Source organism: Pezoporus occidentalis, unplaced genomic scaffold (genome assembly GCF_034315485.1).
Source record: "Pezoporus occidentalis ecotype Australia unplaced genomic scaffold, CSIRO_AGI_Poc_V1 ctg36, whole genome shotgun sequence".
In the NCBI taxonomy this organism is placed as follows: Eukaryota; Metazoa; Chordata; class Aves; order Psittaciformes; family Psittacidae; genus Pezoporus; species Pezoporus occidentalis.
In genome coordinates this window covers 1,562,648-1,586,483 of record NW_026915591.1, presented here as the reverse complement: position 1 = coordinate 1,586,483, position 23,836 = coordinate 1,562,648, and the positions used below count along the sequence as shown (strand labels likewise).

The following is a 23,836-nucleotide window of genomic DNA, read 5'->3' as shown; positions in this document are numbered from 1 at the left end:
TCATGCACTGCTGTTGTGCTTGGATTTAACATCCTAGTCATCTACATTTTTGACAGCTGTAACAGGACAGAAAGGCCTTGGTAGGACAACAAAACAAAAGTCAGAGCAATCTCTTCAAGTGGTAGGACATTTGGTTAGCATAAAAGTGTTTACCTTATGTAACAAGTAGAATCTCCTGAACTATCTCCACATAAATCCTTCAGGCTATCAAAAGGAGGAATGCTTTACAGTGCCCCATTGATGGATCTGAAATGGCCTAACAGCTTCTTTCCAAGGGGCAGTTACCACCTCTTATAGAGTGTTCTGCAACACTGTTCCGAAACATAACTGCTGAAACTTCCGCACTGGGCACTGTACACAGCAGGAAGAGAGGAAGTGAGAGTTGTGCCGACCAGTATTTTTTTTGCTGCACTTCTCCAAGTAACTTAAGGCTATTTAAAGGTAATGCAAATACACAAATGAACTAATACTTTCTCATGCCCGTATATTAAACAGCAGTTAAAGCATCTTGGGACCATGGTAAAACAAAATTCACAGTATTTGAAATTAATAGTATTCTGCAATTAAGTCTGTTTTACTAAGGAAGCAAAGCTCATGCAAATATACTGCCTACATAAATTCCATGGAAATCTGTAGATATTTAATAGTCTGAGGAATAAAAATACCCACAGTTGGCCAGTTTTCAGAGCAGATTCAGGAGGCAGGTAGAAATCACTAGAAGGTGATCAGTAGGATACAAATTCATCTGGTTGTTTTCTATAAGGACTCTGATTTCAGTCAAGGACTGAGCTGCCTCATTAAACTGACTGCGCAGTGTTAAGTCAAAGCAGCTGTCAGACTGGAAATCAAAACTGAACAGTTCCAGAATTTGGGAAATGATTCCTTTTTCCCCAAACAGGCACTTTCATAGAAAGCAAGTTTCTTGTCAGTTAGACTGAAAGCTTCCTTCCGTATTCATTTATCAGTGTGCAGCAATTGACAAAAGCTGTAGACAGAACTTAAATCTTTGTTTACAGTGTGATCAATAGCTTGTTTTATTGTTTATATGAAGCTAAATAGTCCAGATTTTAAAGCAGTGGAAAAAGAAAAACCTCATTTCAGAATTTCCTTGTTCTTTTTCCTAAACTTATGCATCTTAAGCCCACACCTTAAAAGATGATATTGCTCTAACAGTTACTGATAGATGAGTTTTCTTGTGATCCGTGTTTTACGCTTGTGGTATGTGTCCAACCACATGCCCCTTAGCACTGGAAGGAATAAAGACAACAAAACACAAGTGAATCCAACAATACTTTATTATCCACTCATTGCAGATGAAGTTAAGACACTTCAGTTACCAGTCAATATGAGTTTAAACATTAGTTGACAACTGCAGAAGTGTACAATGAGTACAAAATCATTAAGGATAATATAACAAAAAGTTCCAATGTATTAATTTTTAAAACATCAGTTCTACACTATTATACAGCAACCATTATATGATACTCTACTAACTCAGGGCTTGCATTTGAAAGGTTTTTGTTTGTTTGTTTGTTTTGCTTTGTTTTTTTAAGTAGTTCTCCAAGAGCTTGAGATACTGGGGGTTACAGCTGCATTCTTTCCTGAAATACTACTAACACAAAACCTTGCCTTGCACAGACAAAGCTGGTTTATATTTCATGAACACTTGCTTTATCAGGGAATGCAGTAAGAAGAAAAAATCTGTACATAAAAAATTAAACTCCAATATGCAAATTTTATATATATTATATTACAGATTTCATATAAATCAAGTATAGGCCAAATTTTGGCATTGTTTTTAAGTGCATTAATACAAAATCCTCCTCGGACTTTGCTCTTACTTTTCAGTTTACTGGCTCATGAACTGATCATTCTCAGTTACAATACTTCAGACATCTAGAACTGATCATTCTCAGTTACAATACTTTAGACATCTAGAACTGATCATTCTCAGTTACAATACTTTAGACATCTAGAACTGATCATTCTCAGTTACAATACTTTAGACATCTAGAACTGCCTTAAGATCTAATTTCCATTTCAGGAATATCACGCCTGTCTTTCTTTACACTTCCTAACAGCAATTAAGTTGTGGGAAGACTGTAGTGACTAATTTAGTCAAAGTTTAGTGACTAATAAAAATTTCCAACTTGACAGGACTTTTTACTTACTTGTCAATAACTTGAAGATAATAGTCTCCTTTGTACTCCTCCATTCCTCCTTGATTCTCCAGGAACTGTTATTATTATATGCCGCAAACACATATTGCTTTGAAGGGACTCTTACCAACATACATATTATTTCTGGTGCAGAACAGAGTGCAGAGAAATGTTTCTAATGCATAGTTATATTTGCTTAAACTTCAACATGTGGTATTCGCTTTTTAGAGAACACCTACAGAGCTGTATCTTCTCTGCCATACAGTATCACATTCTGTTTCAATTAAGCTTTGTTTGCCTTTGTTTCATGAGTGACCCAACTAATCTATCAATTTGACAAATACAGTATTTACAGTAAACTTTAAAATAGGCTTATGTATTTTTGCTGAAACAGAAAGGCCACTTAAGCTTTTCCACTAGAATAAAGTTCTGGCATGAAGTTATTCAATAATACTTCCTCCTACAAAAAAAAAGGTCAAAATTTCCTCAAAGACATTTGTAGAATATAGAAATTAATTGTATAACCTAGAAACAGCCTATATTAGATCAAAAAACCACCCAAGAATCAATTACAGTAAATTGAGTCACAGTACCGCAAGAAATCAATTCTCTCATTCTTTTACATACTGACATTATTCTGGGATCTCAGCATTCAGTGCAATCATGGTACAGAGTACTGCAAACATACAGCCAAATCCATCAACAGAAACAGCTTCCAAGTTAAGCCCTTTAAAAGTCTTGTAAAAACTGGGCTAAGTGTGAGTTTAAAAACAGCAATCTCAGACCTCAAAAGCAAGACTATTACATTTACACCTTAGAAAGCAAGTCACTTCACACACACTGATGCCTGCACGTTAGTGCATAGACATGACCTTCAGAACAGGAATTTAACAGCAATGCCTCTTCATATTATTGAGTTATTAAGTATCTGATGTATTTACTGTGTGCGAAAAGAAAAATCTCGATTTTGTATTGAGAAAGTAAATACTGAAGTAGAAACAACTTTTAGCACAACAGATGTATTTACTTACAGCATGCAAGGTTTGTTTTTGTGTATTGGAGCAGCTAACAGCCACTAACAGCCCTTAAGTTTTTACAAGTTCAAAATTACAATCTTCACATAAGTAGCAATTGCTTACAAAAAGTTCAGGACAATCCCTGGGAAATAAGCAAGAAATGGAGTAATAAATACTGAAAGCAGTATTAGCAAGATAGTAGTAAAGGAAAGCACAATAGCTTTTAAAATCCAGACAATTTAACACTGTTCTGGTAATAAAAAAAAATAAAAAAGCCACATAACCACATTTAGAGATGCCATTTTAAAAGAAATGCATCTTTCTGATTTTTTGTCTGGGTTTTTTTTGTTTATTTACTATTCTCTCCCACAGGAGACAATGTGTACATAAGCTTAAAAAACAAATCTCTAAGTAAGTAAACAAAATACAACACCCTTTGGTTCACCAATTTAACTTAAAATAGCTTATCCACCTCCTCTGCCCCCCAGTTTGCAAGGTAAGTGGTAAGGCAAATGTGATAAAATACTGAACAGCTTCATAGGTGAGCTTCATAGGAGAAAGATGCTTCAACCCCAGTGCATGGTATGGGAAGCAGAAGTAATAGTTTTTTTATAAACATGATTTTTTTCCCGAAATAATAGCTTCTCAGAGTTGCCCAAGATGCAACGCATATGTTAGTTCTGACTGAGGGCCAGGTCAAGAAAAATCCTATTCCTGTGTTTAACACAGCCTGAGAATAACTCGAGTCTCTTCAGCCTCTTGGAAAACAGAATTTCATGCCAAATTGCACTCTACATGATTGTTTGTTTCAGGTGTTATTTCATATAGTAATCAAAGACAAATTTAACTCGTGGCTTTTTGTAATAAATGTGCATTTGTATCTGCTTCTATACAGTAGCAGTATTTATCTCCTTGGGACGATACAACCTGGAACTAGCAGTGACATATGAATGTTTCTGCACCACTTCATGAAAGGTTTAATGTGTACTGTCCTTCTGAAGAGTCATTTAACTACCTTTTAAAGTTATGTTAAATTTATTTATAAATAATTTGGTACCAGCTGATGCTTATACAAGAACCAGTTTTCATGTTCAACTCTAGGAATTGCTTTGTGTAAAGGAAGTGCTCCAGTTATACCTGCTGTTTCATTATGCCCAATTTGAAGGATCTTAGATTCTTATTAGACATAAATATATTAAAATACAAGTATTTCATATTTAAAGTGGATTTTTACATTTTTGCATTTTTTATTCTTTATAACAGTATTCATATTGCATGATATTTTGTGCTCAACTACCCTCATGACTGTAACTCCTTATAAACATGAAAATAGAATAGTAATATTTTTTTCATGTAAACTTCAGTAGAGTTGTTGCAGTCTTAGAAACAGGGTTGTGAAGGTGCATTGTGAAGTTGCTGTATAAACATTGATATACATTTTCTGTGGACTAGACTATGTGGTACATGGAACATGACATTTTGAAGTTACCCAATGTAATGTATAAAAATATAAAATATATCTTTATGAGTAACAGTAGTATAAGCTACAGTGCAATTTTACTTCGCCCATTGAAAGCCCTACCTGCATATGATTTTTTTTCTCCCATTCTAGTTCTTTCACAGCGGATTTTATTTTCCATTCATAGAAGAGAGCAAGCACGGCTAGGAAAGACAGCTTTAAGAATACCCTTATGCTGTAAATCTGAAGTTCGTAGAAGTCAAAAATGTACCGTAAAAGATCAGTCTTGCTTACTTGTCTCTTCTGTGCTACAATTTATACATTTTTTCGCTATAAAATGTAAAGCTAGGATATTCAAGAAGAATATGCCTTAAACTTCAGAGAAAGTTATCCTATTGTTTTCACCAGTCCTCAAACTAGTTTAATCTGATTTGAACTACATCGCTTGCTCAGGGCTTTAAGTGTAAGGCATTTTGTGTACATTCCCCCCAGCTGTTTATTTAATGACTGTCTTAGTGTGCAAAGCCAAACAAGTGGAAATCCCTCCCTCAAAACCTTGGAAACCGATTTACCTTTTACTGGACATTCAGCATTAAACTGCAAAAGAGGGACAGAGAGAAAAATCAAATCCAGAAACACGCACTGAAATAAGCTAATCATTTTCTACTAAGGAAGGTCTTCTCAACTGTAGAAGTTGTTTAATACACTATCAGTTCTGAATACATCAGTTTGAGTACATTCATAGTGGTACATTCTTAGTGAACTGAAGAAATGCATCAGAAAAGTTAGTTTTTTACATCACCTAGTGCTGGCGTACCATAACTTTGCTGCTCTGAAGAAAGAGATTAACTTTGTTAATTTACATATTAACAGTTTGGAGTTACGAGCTCCAATACGAAAAATCTTTCCAATTCCAAATATTATTTACAAAAAAATTTAAGCTTTGTATTCTGTCACTAGACTTTTCAACCAAATTATGATTTTCCTGGGGGGGGGAAAAAGTTCAATACAAAACTAAGTAATTCACATCTGGCCAGACAATGAGACTGTTCCTGACATGGGAAGAACAGATTAAGCAACACGTGAACATAGACAAAATGAAATACAAGAGGCACATGAAATTCCAGTTGAAGGGTCATATTCTACTCATCACTGGGAAAAGGATCATGAAAAGCTGAAAAGTGCATAATAATTCAGTAAAACTTAGATATGCACAAACTGTTTGTACATTGACAATATTGTCTTGGCTGCTCACAATCTACCTATCAGAATGATTAAAAATTTAATTTGATCTTTATATTGTCTTATAGCTATTTAAATGAAGTAAAAGTGATTATTACCTTTAAATATGTTAATGAATAAAAATACGTGTATTTTTTGAGAATAAGGATTATATTTCCTAAGAAAGTATCTAAAACCAATGTTTTTTCTAAATTAGTTTGGAATAATAAGTGAAGCCCATTTCTTTGCAGAATGGCATGTTTTTATTGTTTATATGTTTAGATAATTAATTTTGAATATATGTCCACTATATAAACAATCTCCAGAAAAATATATCCTCTTCCAGTAACTTACAATACACATTAAAAATACTTACAAAAGGGATTATTGTCCATTTACAACATCTTGAGCTTAAGAACATGATTCTTGCGTTATTTCATTTATGCATTTACAACATCTTGAGCTTAAGGATGTGATTCTTACGTTATTTCATTTACGCAATTTTGATTAGGCTAAACTGAATACTTTCCAGTTAACTTGAACCATGCCAGCAACATGATGGACAATCTAACATTTAAAAATATCTGCCTAATTATGTAGTATTTTAAATAAAATTTGGCATTTTTACATCACAGTAATATGGCATTTCTTAATTTAGTAACAGAAAGGCACAGTTATTAAACCATAAAATACAGTACCTGGATCATATACACTTTAGTGGTATCTACCAATACAGTCCAGATATTTTACTCTGTAGAGCGGGGTAAAGAAAAAGGCTTCTGTTTACTTTAGAAAATTCAAACTCATTACAAGTTTGGTCCATTAGAAATGCCTATTAGCTGAAACATCTTGAAGCAAGGCTTCAGGAAAGAATAGAGGAAAACAAAATTAGCAGTCTATGGTCCAACAATTTGAGTAAGTTATTATGAAATGGCAAACAGGTCATGAATGAAGCTTTCTGATCAGCTGACATACCTGTTAAACTGTCAATGTACACAGGTACAGACATTCCAGATACATTAATTGCATCACACACACAGACTTTGTTACAGCAATAAGTCTAGACACAGCATTTATAGAGTTCAGCACTTCTTGTGGATTGATATTTGACTTTTGGCCCCATACCATACCCAAAGATGTGCAAAGTTCTTTAAATGCTTTGCCTTCTATGTATTGCTGTTAAAGTGAAGACCCTGCCAAAGTGAAGCTCACTAGCCTTGCCTTAGCAGACTGTGCACCTCTTTGAAAAACAACTAGCTCTGTTCTATTGAAAGTGATAAAACTGCATCAAGAAAGACCAATGAAGTGGAAGAGGCAAGGAACAATGAACATGAGGGAGAACCCAACCGTTCCATACGTAATATAACGATAGGGAAGCTCAACTTCCATGCGTTGTCTTGCTTTCCGTACATCATCATGTGGTATGCAAAATATTTTACATGCCAGTGGAATAGTGGCTTTTTTCATTGCTACTTTTGTTAACAGCAGAACTATTACTCCGATTAACAATCGCAATATGGCTTTTCCAAACACAGTCACAGTGAGAGAGGAAAGTGATAAAGGTAAAGTCTTGGGAGGAGGATCTGGATTTAGACCCATCATGTAGTTAATGTGAGAGCCGCAGGCTACTCCAGCACCACAGCCCAGTATCTGAGCTGTGTCGCCTCGAGATGTGCTCCAGGTGTCTAGAGTGAAAGAGAAGATGCCCAGGGCTAAATGGAGACTGATGATAATTAAGGGTGCATATTTGTAAGTTAAGTTGAAGTTATCAATCAGGTCCACAACTGGATGGAAGACAACCAAGATAAGAATAGCATACAGAAAGCCAGCAATAACATCCTGTTGAAGAGAGACAAAAATATAGTTTCAGTGTAATAACTTTCAAAAAATAATTTAAGTTACTTTAGCAAGAAGAGAAATCTCATTGATCTGTTAAAAGCAACTTGTGAATTCCTATCTTCTTCCATTTACTGTCCACAATTACATTTTTTTTTTATGTTAAGGGTAAGGAATTGCATTTGACCACCTATTAATAGGACACCTGCATCATAATCAGATCATGAATGGAACTACGATCAAATGATCCATTATCAGAGTTGTAGATCTGCAGATTTTCTAGCAAAGCCTGCAGTGAGAGGACAACAGGTACTTGTTTTAAACTAAAAGAGGGTACATCTAGACTACATGCAAGGTAGAAATTTTTCACAATGAGGGTGGTAAAACACTGGAACCAGCTTCCTAGTGAGGTGACAGATGTCCCATCCCTGGAAACATGCAAGGTCAGGTTGGACAGGGCTCTGAACAACCTCATCTAGGTTGCTCAACATGTTGAAGATGTTCCTGTTCATTGCAGGGATGTAGGATTAGATAGCCTTTAAAGGTCCCTGCCATTCCAGACCATTCTGTGATTCTTCTATGACTGTATTTGCTGGCTACAGTGGTCCTTATCCAGGCACTCAGCACAGCACTAGCTAGTCCAGTTAGGTCAGTTCTGCCAGCTGAGTCTGCTGTAACAGCTCAACACTGGATCTGAGTGCCAAGAGTGCCAAGACACAGGCACACTGGCAGCAACAGCTGGTAAGGCAGTGAAGGACCACTGCAGCTAGTCATTACAGTGGCTTAGACTTTCCACTCCAGCTTCAGAATTAACACTGCAAGAATAGAGAATTGTTTGCCACTATTAAAGGAGAGGAAGAAGTAACTTCTGTGGCTTCATACTTGATTTTCAGTTTTATTATTGCTTTTAAAATGTCTTTTCTTAATTAAAAGGTTCCTCAAATTCTTTTTTTAATTTAACACTAAATTTCAGTTACTGATGATTGATCACTCAGTTCCACAGAATTATCTGCAGCTTTTGTCACCTTTACTTTTTAAGGAGGAATTTTTTGAGAGCTTTTGGAAATCCAAGCTGTAGAAACAAGATCACCTTAATTCACATTTAACAACTTTTCCACATGAGCCAGGGGTAGCATATGCATCAGCCATATTTGTATTGCTCCATCTTCAATGAATCACTCACTTCCACTAATAGAATGCTTGATAAAAGCTCTAACAGAATTGACCGAGAGGAAAATCAGACTTTCTCATTTCAAAAGCAATCACAACAGCTTTCTCCCATATTTACCACCTTGAACCCTTCCTCCTTCCTTCCCCCAACTTAGGCACCATGGTTGATTTTATTACAGGTAACACATGGTTAATTGTATTCATTCAAACATTACTGAGGAATCAGATATGAAACTGCTGAATAACCTACTCTACATGATGAATCACTATTTGTTGCATGACTTATAGACTATCTATCAGCTGACACTGTAATCTAAAATATCAGTTCATCCCACCGTCCCCCACATGTTCTGACTTGTGAAGCCTCCTAATCACTAATGCAAATATGTCAGTTTTTCCAAGCTGCCTTATTTTCATATGCTCCTTCTACACTGTGTTCATCAACCAGCTACTCACTACCAGGCTTGCTGTTTTCTGTTAACTTTTCTCCTTCTACCAAGTGATCCTCAAAAACCACTTTAACCATTCCTATTAATCGTCTTAAATTCTGATTACCATTTTATAGTGATCTTATTTTCCCATTTTTACATTGCTTGTATTTGTGTTTCAGTTTTATTCTTTTTAATCCTTTTTAATAAGCAATTCCCTTTTTCAAAGATGACAACTTTGTTATTTTGTTTTAGAAGTTTGTTAAGGGAAACTCTAGCATTTGGCATGGCACTCTGAAATGCACATGCTTTGAGTAGGTGATGTGGAACCTGAGTGGACATTTACAGCCACTCTCTCATCCCGCAAAATTATTTCTACTCTGCAGAGGAAACCTTAAGTCTATGATTTAGTGGGTGTCAATTTCAAAACTTAGCTGAAACATCATCTAAGTTTCAACTGTGGATTGAGCTTATGAAAGAAAAGTATAAATTAACAGAAGTTTGACATCTAGTTTTAGGTATTGTACTCATGTACTGCTGGAGAAGTGCAAGTATTCTGTTCCTGTATGGTAGGCCATCCTGTAAAATGATCTACATACAATTACTGCACTGTAAAAGCTTAAGTGTGATGGAAGTTTATGAAATTAGAACAACATTAAAATAGAAGTTTAGTAGGATTATTTTCTTACCAAAATTGAATGCATTCCCATGTAAATTCGACTACAGCAAACCAACAAACACCAGCAGAATGCAAGGATCAGTCCAAACATAAGGGGATACTGGTAGGGAAAAACAAGTGGAGAGACTGTATTAGAGTTTTGAAAAAAATAATCTAAAAGAAATCACTCTAAGAATTCTGTAATAATTAATTATATAATTAATTCCTATTAATGCAACTTATGCTTACCCTTTTCCTTGCCCTAGCCTACCCAAGCCTATTAGACTACCTCAAGGAAATCTACTTTTCATAACAGCAAAACATTATTAATGTTTTTCAACTTTTCCTTGTCCTCTTCCTTTGCATTCAAGATACGAAGTTCAGCGCTTTGATCATATCTTCTCAGACAAAGCAGTAAGAAGTTAACAGTTTTCAGTAGCAGTTAGTCTTGCCTTCTTAACAGATCCTAAATTGGCAATATGGGCAGAGACAAGCCTTGTGTTATAAACTGCAGAAAAGTTTCGCACTGTAGATTAACAATTATCCAGGCATAATCTAGTAGCTTCACCCTTCTTCTGAAAAGGAAGAACTCATAACAATTTACAAATAAAGTCAATTCCTTTCTGTAGTCCCTGACTCAATATCTGAGCATCCATGTGAAACTCCTGGAATAGTAATCATTTTTGCTCTCCACAAACCCATATAAGTTTCCTATTGCAATCCATATTTATTGAACATAATCAAGGAATTATTTCAAATTATTTCCATCTTCTGATAGATTTTTAAATTAATAAGTACTGTTTACCAGAAACAAACAAAACACTTCATTTTAATCAGCATGTATCAGCATGTGCAGAAACCTAGCATTTTAACTTTCTTAGGTTTTGGATAAAAGCATTCCAATTCACATCTTGCAACACATTATGAAATACTTTCCCTAACTACCACATTGCAAAACATTGTACAAGACAGGATATGGCTTCCTCCTTTCAGTATTAATTATTCTATAAAAGAAGCAGTCACAAGACAAAATAGCATGCTTCCAACACTGCTTCACTTCCTACATGATAAGCATTTTCAATACAAACAGGCAGTGTAGATGTACTCAAATCCTGGAACACAAACTAAGAACTGCAGGCAGTTCTCTTGCCTTCTGCCTTGCTCCTTTCATGGGTAACCTGAAGGGTAGAATATCTAACAAATAAGAGAAAGTATCTTTAATCTTATTGGAGAAAGGTGTATATCCTCTCTGAAGGCCACTTGACAGACTGATAAGCTTCTAAATCAGTTTTTCAGTCAAAGGTTTGGGAGAAGATTATAAGTCTTCCACATTATTCCAACATTCTTTGAATTCTTAGCTCCAGGAGCACATTAGCATGACAAACCCAAAGAATTTCTCAAACTAATGGAAAATTGGGAAGCTTATGCTTCACATACAAAACAAATTTCACATTAAAATCAATTCTAAATGCCTAGCTCACAGTTGTGTTACATCTAGTTTAAACTCTAATTCCTGTAGCAACATGTGTCTTTTTTTATACGACATGCACCTACAAATTGTAACCTAAACAAAATTACGTATTTAATGATTCATTTCTAACTGAAATGAAGAAGGAACAAATTCAGTTTCCTGCCTTTCAGAATTATGCTAATAACGGGCAATACACCACTAACTAGGTCACACTCAAGACATGACTGCAGAGTCATCAGATGCCAGCATTGTTTTAGTAGCCACAAAAGCAGTCCTTGTTCCCTGCACTGCCCCACCAGAATACATTACGCCGTTATGCCTCCTCCATCACTTCCATTGATCTCAGGGTACAAGTAGTGCTGCCTGCACCTGGAAGACACTTCAGCCACACAACCTCCTGCTCCACTCCCCCCTCACCCCTGAGGACGACCGAAGCAGAAATGCTGTATGTATATAGAGGGGTAAGTATATCCTATACTCTCTGAAGTAGAGAGGAGCTTCTAGCACATCCTTACCTGCTCCACAACATGAAAGCCTGGGAAGACAGACTTCTTGTTTCCCAGAGAGAAACTAGCAAGGGAAGATTAGTAACTCCAGAAGCAATGCAGACCTCTTGACTAGAAAAATTAATACCATCACAATTACTTGGTGGTAGAATGAACTTACATGTGTTCATATGGAAGTTTCAAACATTTTTGCACATCACTTGATACCACCATATGCCCATTCTTGTTTCCTGGCACACATCTTTAGTCCTTTCAGGCCCTAATCAAGAATAAGATTTTTCTTTAATAAAGATTTTTCCTGTGTTTCTGAAACACCTGACAGAAACAGAAGCTGGAGCTTTAGCAAGAAGACCCATGAAGTGTCAGGCTCAGCAGGCTGTAGCAGCTAATGATACCATGGTGGGGGAGAAGTTACAGCAGCTAAAAAAGCAAGACTCTAAAAAGTATGAAGGAAAAAGTGTATGTGAGAAGTCTTATTTTAAGAGTCCTGGGCAGGTCATTGTGAACAGCAGGGAGAGTCAGATAAATTCTGAAAAGTAAAAGAAATGTTTGCTCTCAGTCAGGAGCTCTCAAGGGAGGAGTGTTTGAGGAAGATGGGAATTGTCAGAAGCTCCAACTTTCAAGAAAAGTTCAAAAAGAGTATTTGACTTTTTCATATCTCACTCTAATTCTGGTTTTAATAATATTGAGAATACCCATTAAAATACCTGAAACCACTGGCTAGTTTAGTTCTTCTGTAGCAAAGCATCTGTATCTAAGAGCTCAAACACTTCCTTATTGAATCATAAATAAAATCCAATTATACATTTCACCCCAATTCATATCATCTTAAAGTGAAAGATATTTTAACTTAAACCCAGACAAATTATTTGTACTGAAATAGCTTTAGCATGATTTGTGCACAAATGTATCCACAGTATTAGGGACATGCTGATTTATGGTATTTTTAATGCATGGTAATAATAATCACAGAAGTCCTAAACCCAGTTTATTTCCACCAAGAGAGTTTACTCACTACAGTGTGCTGAGCTGGGTTGTCCACAATGAAAAAGCAGAAGAACCAAACAATTATTCTAATTTCCTCTGGAATACTCCACAATACAACAGTTAAGTGTATTTTTGTGCTTAGTTCCCACACAAACCATTCTTTTCTATGCTCTCCCACTATATAACCAGCACTCTTAGACAACTGTCAGTTTATGTCTGAAGCTTACTTACCGACCAGTAAAATAACTATCAGTTTAAAGACATCTTTTCATATGAAGTATGGAAATAAAATTTCACCTAAAGAAGGTTTTAACCTTCATCTGTCCTGGTTTCTCCCCATGTTACATCCATACTTCCCTGCATTACTGATCAGAATTTCTTCCCACAACCCCAGCACTCCACTGCAGAGCATCATAAAGCTGTACATACACTTTGGGCCTTCACAGTTCACTGGCCTCCTTAGATAACACTAGAAATCAAGCAGAACCATCCACTACTTCAATACAAATAAAGCTCACAAATACCCTGCCTCCTCCTTGGACTGCTTTCACTCATACCATTTAAAAGCAGCCATTGGTTTCAAGAATTCCTAGGACACCAAACTGGCAGCACCTGCTTAAAAATATACCCTCAGGTGATAAGGCAACCGCATGTTTTATCCTCACACATACAGATAAGTGTACAAGGTGACTAAAGGAGAATATTAACACTCCCACACATCTTTTAGCTTAGCAAAAAAACAGCTCAGCAGCATGCCAACTGACATCACCTTGATGCCATAAATTTACTTTCAAATCACTGCCTGAAAATAAAGCAATGTCAAGGTACTAGCAAACATTTTCTACATGTTGTTTCATCTATAAATGATTAACTGCATGTATTTTGCATATATACGTTGGGTGTACCATGGTTGTATATCTGTAACCTCCCACTGCCCAGGCATAAGAAATCCGCTTAAATATCAAATACCTTCTATTAGTACAGTGCCTTAAACAACCCTTTTTAGACATAAAGGTCTCAAACCCTGTCTCCGTGCCCTCAAGAGCATCGCATGTATATCCTCAAAAATTCATTATACTTACTATCTCCATACCTATCATGCCACCCCAACAATTTTTAGTATGGGGAATATTTATTGAACTGTATACTGCTTTCTTTTTTGCCAAATTAAGGAAAAATCCCAACTTGTGATCTGAAAATACTAATCTTATGCAAAAATAAAGATACCTGCATAGTACACTTAATGTGAACTTCAGAATCACATGTTGGCTCAAAACCAATATTTACCTGTCACTAATTCTCCTTGAGAAAAGTACCCACATTCCATATTAAATCAAATCGCTGATATCTGGCTAGCACAGGCATTTTTCTGAAGGCCAGAATACAACTTTGATAATATGCATAAGCATGTAGTACAACTACAAGATTAGAATATGAAGTAAAAGCAGGTGGAATTGCAGCAAGGCAGAGATCAGGAACAGACACAAATTCAACACAGATATTAAAAAGATACTTTTGCCGATATTTTGGCTTTAAAGTGTTTGAAGGCATCATACCCATTAAGAAGTGTCCAAGTGTTGACATGTGTGACTAAGGGACAGATCACCAAGCATCTTAATAAAAAAACAAAACAAAAACAAAAAAAAAATCCCCCCCAAACCCAACAAAATGGTTTATTGATTTCTTAAATTCACATATTAAGTTAAAGAAAAAGCTAGAAATAAAGCTGATTGAGTCAACTACTCATCTGCTCTCAGACCTCAGTTTTGTTCACATATCCAGAATCTTGTTAATCAAAGAAACTGCATTAAATTGGTCCTATTTGGAAGTGAAACTATTTCCAATAAGCCTTTCAGAATTGTATGCTCTATATTTTCAATAGAAAATTCCCATTTTATTTGATTACATCCTCCAAAACATGCTTGCAAGCTTCTGACTGGATCTCATCGAAAATGTTTCCCTCAGCTGCCTATCCTCCTCCCTCCCCGTCTTCTTCTGACTTTTTGCCAAGAGTCTTAATAACATAACCATTGTTTGAAAATGCTCATAAGGAAGCAATCTGTCCTAAAAGCTTTGACCTAGGTCAGAAAATTCTTTCTTTCATAACGGAACATTCTGAAAATAAACTCTAGATGCCCATTTCTTTATTTTTTAAAGCACATTCTACACCGGGGAAGTTTCCAGCATCCACAAAGGGATCCAAACTATTTTCTAATGTTTTCCATATTCTACAATATTACTCAATGATCTTTTAAAATCATATGATAACTCAGAAGTCTACCTTCAGTTTGAGACAATTATTTCGTGCCAGAGTTCACTGAACGAATCTAAGCATCATACTTTGAAGAAGATATTTGGGCTATGTATTTGCATTAGTCATACAAAAAGCAGAGCATATAAATGATTGTGTGGACAGAGCAGAAAAGAAAGGAGGAGAGGATAATTAAAGAGGAAAGACCACTTATCTTTTTAGGAAAGATACAGACAAATCCCTGTTTTTTCAAAAGAGGCCAAGTGATAAATAACACTGATTAACCTACATTTATCAATTATTTCCTTCTTTCTTCCACTGACAAACATCAAAAAGCATGAAAGTTTGAGAATGCTACATGCCATTGCAAGAAACTCTTCTTTAAATTCCAAGACAAAGCTTTGAACACCAGCTCTGCTGGGAGTTAAAAGGTTTACTTTTCTGCTATACATCTTCTGAAAAGAAATCAAGGAGTGACAATAGGAATTGGAGCCTGTTACTTCTCTTACTTGTATCCTTAAACATAAAAAAATCCCTCTCTGAACACACCCAGCAAGAATCACCTCCAGCTTGCTCTGCTTATGCCACCAACACCTAAAAATTATTTTCCTGCAAACTGAAGTTTGCTCAGGTTTAATTAGCACATCCTATTTGAAAGTGTGAGGAATGCTTTGTGTGTGTGTACAATCCATTAAGAAGGAAGAACTTGCATGAGAAAGATTACTTTTGAGTCCTCTCCTCTTCAAAAACTGCATTTAAGTTTACAGCATTTTTTTTACATATTCCCCCCCCCCCCCCCCCCCCGGATCATTTACATTAATTAAAGATCTGCTTATGAAAATCTGAAAAATATATTTAATGCCCGTCAACAGAGTTTACTAGGGCAGAATGCTGCATACTTCTGGCAAAGATCCCCATGAGATTTGTATGAACTGGCTATGCTCTTTTTAAACATTTAGGAGCACCCACATCAAACAGGCCACACAACTTTTCCCAGCTTCCTTTACAAATGAACTACAGACATTAATACAGCCCACGAAATAAGACCTTACAACTCAAACGTACAAGACAAGGCAAGTGCTGACCCTCCAGATTGCCATCTTTCTGTCTCAGGAGCTCTTCAGTGCATAGGCAATTCTAGGATATCAGATTACCCCTTCAGCAATGCTTTTCATGTCAGAAGAGTTTTTGTTTGCTTATTTTAAGAAACACATGTAAGAAAACCAATTAGACAAGCACGTATCTCTTTGCCTGAGTTTCTTCACCACATTTTAGTATTTCAACCAAAATCCATTTGGGCTTCTCTGAGGTGAAGCATCTCTTCCCCAGAAGAATCTGTACTTGCTCTTACACACAGAATTTGTACAGAAGGGATGGCTTCCTATCTGTAGCTTCCAATTTTATCATCACATCAGCCTTAAATGATTATGCAAGCCTTTCAGCAAGAAGAGACACTCAAAGCTAGGATTTGCCCACTTCCAGTAAAATTCTCACTATAGCACTGTCATTATACTATTCATCCAACCCCAACAACCAATTTTTCCTCATTCCCAGTGGGGATCTGAAATAAGCATTCTGAATGGAAGAGCAGGAGGACAATCCTATAGGTAATATTTCATAATAGTCAATCTCAGAATCACAGAACTATGCAAATCCCTCTGAAATCCCAAAACAGATCCTCTCAAACCCACCTCCTCTGATTAGATTCATCAGCTTTGGTTGATAGAAGTAATGATGCAGACAAAAGATTTCTGGAAAGGTGCTGGATGCAGTACCATATGACAGTCTTACACAGTTAGAATTAAGGATAGAGTCAACAAACCACTAAGTAAATAAAAACTGAAAAATACTTTTAGGTGTGTCAGTCATAGAATCATAGAACAGTAAGGGCTGGAAAGGACCTTAAGTTCCAACTCCTCTGCCACGGGCAGGGACACCTTCCACTAAACCATGCCACCCAAGGCTCTGTCCAACCTGGCCTTGAACACCGCCAGCGATGGAGCATTCACAAACTTCCTTGGGCAACTCATTCCAGTGCCTCACCACCCTTACAGTAAAGAACTTCTTCCTTATATCCAATCTAAAATTCCCCTGTTTAAGTTTGAACCCGTTACCCTTGTCTTGTCACTACAGTCCCTAATGAAGAGTGTCTCCCCAACATCCCTATAGGCCCCCTTCAGATACTGGAAGGCTGCTATGAGGTCTCCACGCAGCCTTCCCTACTCCAGGCTGAACAGCCCCAGCTTCCTCAGCCTGTCTTCATATGGGAGGTGCTCCAGCCCCCTGATCATCCTCGTGGCCCTCCTCTGGACTTGTTCCAACAGTTCCATGTCCTTTTTATGTTGAGGACACCAGAACTGTACACAATACTCCAAGTGAGATCTCATGAGAGCAGAGTAGAGGGGCAGGATCACCTCCTTCGACCTGCTGGTCACTCTCCTTTTGACGCGGCCCAGGATACGGTTGGCTTTCTGGGCTGCAGGCGCACGCTGAAGCCGGCTCGTGTTCATTTTCTCATCCACCAACACCCCCAAGTCCTTCTCCACAGGGCTGCTCTGAATCCCTTCTCCACCCAACCTGTAGCTGTGCCTGAGATTGCTCCGAAACAGGTGTAGGACCTTGCACTTGTCATGGTTAAACTTCATAAGGTTGGCATCTGCCCACCTCACAAGTGTGTCAAGGTCCCTCTGGATGGCATTCCTTCTCTCCAGGGTATCAACCGAACCACACAGCTTGGTGTCATCGGCAAACTTGCTGAGGGCGCACTCAATCCCACTGTCCATGTCAGCGACAAAGATGTTGAACAAGACCTGTCCCAACACCGATTCCTGAGGGACACCACTTGTTACTGGTCTCCAGCCGGACATTGACCCATTGACCACAACTCTTTGTGTGCAGCCATCCAGCCAGTTCTTTATCTACCAAGTGGTCCATCTATCAAACTGATGTCTCTCCAATTTAGAGACAAAGTCAGCCATTAGCCATTTAGAGACAGTCAAGCCATTACAGAACAGATGCACTTGACTGCAGAAGAAGTCACTCATAATAGGATTTGCAGACAAGCACACAGGGAGGACAATGCTGTCATATTTAAACTTCTTCAGAAGAGAAGTCCATTCAAACAGTGTTGGTTAATACAGAGAGCAGCTACTGCTCAGTCAGAGTTCTGGGTTCCTGATGAATATCAACTTAAAGTTTGCTAACAGTGAGAATCGGCAGTTTCTGACTCAGCTTATTAATGCAGAGCTCAGGAGGGAGTGTTAAACCATCACTTCGTAACCTGAACAACTATTGCTAGAGCCAGGCTGCATCCTGGAGGTACTCTGGAAGAAAAGCATATTTTCTGTGTCTCTTTTGTTATTGTTGTTGTTTTTTCCCCTCCTCAAAATAAAACAGTAGGGTTACGACACATTCGGGTACCATCAACTCAAGCAACACTTCTAGTAAAATATGTAGTTCTATCTATTTGAAATCAGCTATTCAAAGCAATCAAATACAATATAAAAAGACACTTTTTTTCCAGTAATCTCAGCCTGAGGCTTTTGGAAATTTTGTAGGTAATAAGCAACTGACACTATCTCTTCCTCCCCATTGAGAACATGATATAAGCCAGCCTGGCTCAAGCTGTCAGTATTTCAAGGAAAGCAGGTTTTCCCCAGTGTGATGAATTTATATTTCTTCCCCACGTTGCATTGAGATCTACAACCTCACTGTCTTTTAAGAGTTTGCCCTTCTTTTTTAGGGTATAAAAGCTTCAATGACAGAAAGAAAAATATTAACATCTATAACACTCCTAAATTCTCATGAGCCGTTGTCATGCATGTTAAATTTCAAGATTACTGAAGTGTCTTTGAAACAAGTGGTTTTCCTGCTGAGCTTTAACAATAATAAATACAGATTATGCAAGCAGAATCAAAAGTTTCAGGCAAGCTCTTATAATACAATGAAAACCTGAAAATTTATATTCCAGAATGGACAGAACAGTCCATTGAAGATTGTCTTAACACATGTCTATCTGGAAGTCATTTGGACACAGGGAATATGCAATGCAAAGTATCTAATTGTAAAAATTTGCCACAACCATCTTTAAAATATCTTAATACTGAAAGTACTTTACTTGAACAATGACATTTATAAGCAAGTATTTTAGTTTTTCTCTGTATAGTCAAAAACTTTTTGAATACTACATGAAAGGAAAACAGTTGTAATAGGATTACTGTTAGGCATTGAAAACTTGGAAAGCACAAACTCAGTTCAACAGGTTAAAAGTAAACCTAGTGGAGTCAAAAAGTGTTGGTTTTAAATAGATAATTTGGGCCATACATAGAAAAGTAAGAACAGATATGCTCTGTTCTATTGTTCAAAGGAAAGACTCATAGATTGTCTTTGATAGAAACACAGTAGTACACAGGAAGTCATAGCTCAATGAAAGCAAACTCCAAATAAGCAATACAGGAAAGTGATTTCCTTCACACTAGAGTTAACCTCTTTTAGAACAAGGGTGACTTTATTTGGTTTAGTGTAAATTTCGAAGTGACAAACTCAATTAAAGTTACCTGTATTCCAGAATAAAAGTCTCTGCACAAAACTTATAGCTGTATCTGGTCAAAATCATGCTCAGTCTTGCTCCGCCATGACTTTTCTGAACAAGCAGTCCTAAAATGTGGACCCATCATGATCATGATCAGTGTAATGCTTGCTTTTATGGAATATATAGAAAGACTGAACCCAAACATTTGCCGACAAGTTTAAATCTAATCATCTGTATGTACTAATATGTCTAATTTAATAAAAAAACAGTTATTAAAAGCTTCTTTATCATTTATAGTTTCCCAAGAAGTTCTGAGGTCAGTCAGTAACCCCACCTATTTCCAGAAAAGCAAGACGAGAAGTTGTCACATAGATTCTGCTCCCTTTCAGTGCAAGTAAAATATGAAGAACAGAAGCAGCATTAGATGAAAGCTTAACTCTCTTTAGGGGTAAAACAAAAGATACTCAACATGCCATAGGTTAACTTTTGATGAATATTTGGAAATAAATTTAAAATACTAATCCTGTTTTTTTCTTAAATGAATATTTTGAAAAAGTAGAAGTCGGTTTCAGAGAGCTATGTTATTCATAGCCATTTCATAAGAAGAAGGAATTAAAATTAAGACTCAAACATTTTGCTTCCTCATTTCTTAAGCATGGTTCTAAATAAATAACAACAAGACTCAATGTTGATGATTTCTTAATATGCATTCATTATAAATATGTTTAGTCAATTAGCACAGTATTTCACAGACCACAGTTGCAGGGCTGGCAAGCTGAAGATCTAACATGGCTCACTGGCAAAAATACCATTTCACACATTGCCAGTTTGCTGGTACTGGAAGAGCAATCAAACCAAGTTCTTCTTTGCACACATGACAACAGTCCATGTAAAGCCAATCGACTGATACTACTTAATGAAGTTTCGCACATGCAGAGAAACAGAAATCCAGTTCATTCTTCCAACTGGCATCAGCCCTACGTCTCTAACAAGTAATAAGCAAGCATTCCCATTTTAGTCATTTAAAAAACCAAAACAGATACCCAACAACCTGAAGCGCAAGTATCTCACCGTCAGAACTGCAAATACGTATTTCAAACACCCACAAAACATGGCATTATATCTGATGCCTGTTCAACTCTAGCAAAGTGATACTTCGTATTTTCCTAGCAAAGAATATAAACCCCTAATAGGTTTCTTTGGGGAATGCTGTATCACCCTGCAGTGCTAACTTTGGTTAAAGAGAAGCAAAATACAATCTGTAACTTTCAACTACCTTTTTCCTTTCAGGTACCCATTCCCTAGCTGAGATAAAACCACCAAGTGTCACACTGTAACAGCACAGAACTGCTAATTGTTAACAGTAACTGGAAAGACAAGAGTTCAGCCCCCGAAGAAAGTTCAAAGAGAGTTCTCTCTACCAAGATGACAAACATCTGACTTAAAATAGGCAGGTGTTATAGTAAGAGTCTGTAAACATTAACAACTTAACAGTAGCCTTATTACATAACTTCTTAAACATCACACACAGCACCCTCAAAACCCTACACTGAATATTTGTTGCCTGGGAAAGCCTTCCCCCTCATTGGGGCAGTGATTTAGAGAGCAGAGTATATGTTGTGCTTTCTTTGGAGTTCTTACTGTTGCCCATACTGCAAACAACAAGCGCTGAAGCAAATGCCTCAGATGATCAACGGTCTTATTTCATCTATTAACCCAAAGTGCAACAGGCAGATCTTAAAATTCTGCTGAATGAAGGTGCTGAAAGGATCAGAGGTTATCCGTTCCTGCTATTTATTAGTACATTATTAGTAGTAAAAACACCTGAAGATATATGGACTCCTCAGAACAGAAATAGTCATTTCCACTTCATGGGTAATGAGACTAAAAGCATTTTAAAGAAAAGTCTAAAGCTACAGTCTAACTATACAAAGTGATGTAAAAGTAAAGAAGAATCAGCAAAAAAGCCTGTCTCTTCACCAAGTTTTCAGTCAGCAAACCCAAACGCCTTTAGAAACATCAGATGCTTATAAAACTTTGTACAAAGCACTTACCCTACAAGAAGTTTTAAAAAAAAAGAAAACTCACAAGAACAAAATGCAGATTGTTAACGCAGACTTTTAATGAACACTGAGCTAATCGTTCAGAAAGTCAGCAGAACTTCGACTCCGAAGACAGAATTATTAGAATAGGTCTTGTTACCTGTGCAATCGCGTGGATCACAGAAATAGCAAAAAAAAAAAAGGGGGGGGGGAAGGGGGGAACAAAGAAAAAAAAGGCACAAATTTCACACTTTCCCAACCTCACTCAGCCACCTCCCCTCCAAAAAGAAAACAGGTCTGCCACATTGCCACATCCCCATACCCCGGGGCTGGGAAACACTGGTTGAAGGGCAAGAAGGTGCGCATTACCTGCCAGCGGCCGTAGCTGAGCAGCAGGAGCGCCAGGGGGATGGCGGTGCCCGACATCGCGTGAGTAGAGGGCATGCTGTACTCCGAGTTGTAGAACACTTCCAGCTTCACCACAGGCGGGGAGGCAGGCCGCGGCCAGCGGATGACATCCTTGGTGCACTGCCCCAGGTACATCACCCATACCCAGATGATGATAAGCCTCCGGCCCAGCCAGGCGTCCAAGTTCCAAATGCAGAAGGGGAAGAAGAGGATGTAGAAGAGCTCGTTGCCGAGCTCCGTGCCCAGGCTGAAGAGATAGTAGAGGAAGCGACTACGGGTGGAGAACTCCTGGCTGCCGTCCTCCTCCGTGAGGGAGTTGCGCCGCGGCCTCCTCCACCGCTGCGGGGGACCCGCCCCAGCGGGCACAGTCCCGTTCCCGGCGGGATGCTCCTGCCCTCCCGCCCGCCCCGCGGCCGGCGGGCTGCCGTTAGCCACCGGCCCCCGGGCTCCGGCTCGCTGCTCCGCATCGGCCCAGCCCGTAGGCCCCTCCACCCCGCAGAGCCGCTGGAAGGCGGCCACTTTCTGTGGGTCTTGCAGGTGGGCGGCCAGCCGGGACAGGCGCCGGCAGAGAGCCATGACTGGAGGACGAGGCCGCCCGCGAGGGGCGGGCCGAAGGCGGCTAGGTTCTGCCCGGGCAGGCGGACGGGAAGCTGAGGGGGCTTCGCTTGCGGGGCGGCGGAAAGGACGGGGGATCCCGTGCGTGCGGCGGGGAAGAGAACGGTTCCCTCAGGAGAAACCCGCTCGAGGGCGAGGCGTCGCGGAGCGCGGACACCGCCCGGCCCGAGCCGCCACCACCGCCCTCGCCTCAGCCCGGCTCCCCGCGCCGCTCTGGTGCCGGCTCGCTCACTCCCTCTCGTCTCCCTCGCGCGCGCGCGACGGCCCGACACCGCCCCTCGCCGACACCACCCCGCCGCGCATGCGTACAGCAGCCGCTCGCGGGTACGGGGACCCCCGCAGGAAACCTCATCGCGGTGCGGATTGGCTGCTGCTCTCTCCCGATCCCGCCCCTCTGCTGAGGGGGATCCAGTCAGAGCTCGGCTTTGCGCGAGGCAGCGGGCGGCGTGCCTCGGCCTCGAGCGTGAAGAGCCGAAGCGGGTGCGGCGGCGGTTGTTCTCCGCTGGCTGTAGGCTGGCCTGCGGTCCTCAGCGAGCCGGTTGCCCTTCCTTCGCGCTTACGGTGAGCCACTGCTGCCCTCGCCTCAGCCACCGTCTGGCATCAACACTGAGGCTCACGTCTGGCTGCCTCTGCCCTCCTCTTCCTCCTTCTCCCACTGCCCGCGTCGACCCAGAAGGAGGAATCTGGTGGTATAAACATGAGCGGGAGAGCTGGTTTCAGACAGAGACTGTGAGTGGTCTTGGCCCTGGCAGACAGGCCGTTTAGCTGTGGGGGTGGTGAGTTACCCACAGGGATGCAGAGCTGACAGGCACTTCGGGGGGTTCTGCAGGGCATTACGGGAGGAGGTTCCACGCCTCCCTGTCTGGGCGTGCATGGCTCAAAGTTCAGCAGGACCAGAACATTTGCAGTCAGGTACTTTGGAAGTCCACCGTTGCTGGGGTTTCCATCCTAGAAATGCCATGAGAAATGCAAGCTTCAGTCACCAGTGCTCTCTGATGCTGCCGTTTTAAAGAGTGAGCAATATGACCCAAATGACTGGTTAGCTTAATAGCTATCCTAACCAAAATAGAACATCTGA

General features: G+C 39.1%; 1 protein-coding gene and 2 long non-coding RNA genes across 4 annotated transcripts in view; 1 reads left to right on the top strand and 2 right to left on the bottom strand.

Moving 5' to 3' along the window:
- Window positions 1-1,277: 1,277 nt before the first annotated feature.
- Window positions 1,278-2,827, bottom strand: LOC134169847 (uncharacterized). Its single transcript, XR_009967026.1, has 2 exons — window positions 1,971-2,827; window positions 1,278-1,856 (listed from the first exon to the last, which is right to left on the bottom strand). It is a non-coding gene; the product is annotated as an uncharacterized LOC134169847 (long non-coding RNA).
- A 3,474-nt stretch (window positions 2,828-6,301) lies between these two features.
- Window positions 6,302-22,992, bottom strand: SGPP1 (sphingosine-1-phosphate phosphatase 1). Its single transcript, XM_062630738.1, has 3 exons — window positions 22,105-22,992; window positions 9,979-10,068; window positions 6,302-7,694 (listed from the first exon to the last, which is right to left on the bottom strand). Exons 1-3 carry the CDS (start codon window positions 22,717-22,719, stop codon window positions 7,143-7,145), a joined length of 1,257 nt encoding a protein of 418 aa, XP_062486722.1. The 5' UTR covers window positions 22,720-22,992; the 3' UTR covers window positions 6,302-7,142.
- Window positions 22,316-23,836, top strand: part of LOC134169848 (uncharacterized) — an 18,312-nt gene continuing 16,791 nt past the window's right edge. Inside the window, exon 1 of one of the 2 annotated variants that reach the window (XR_009967028.1) lies at window positions 22,316-22,450. This is a non-coding gene — a long non-coding RNA (uncharacterized LOC134169848). Of the gene's footprint in view, window positions 22,451-23,237; window positions 23,320-23,836 lie in introns of those variants that run through there. The other variant, XR_009967027.1, reaches the window with a different exon arrangement.

Excerpts from the sequence above, each read along its gene's own strand:
- SGPP1 (XM_062630738.1), bottom strand. The coding sequence starts at position 22,719 with ATGGCTCTCTGCCGGCGCCTGTCCCGGCTGGCCGCCCACCTGCAAGAC. Across the intron at positions 10,069-22,104 it reads TCAGCTACGGCCGCTGGCAG|TATCCCCTTATGTTTGGACT; the intron begins GTAATGCGCACC and ends TTTCCCTACCAG. Across the intron at positions 7,695-9,978 it reads TGGGAATGCATTCAATTTTG|GATGTTATTGCTGGCTTTCT; the intron begins GTAAGAAAATAA and ends TCTCTTCAACAG.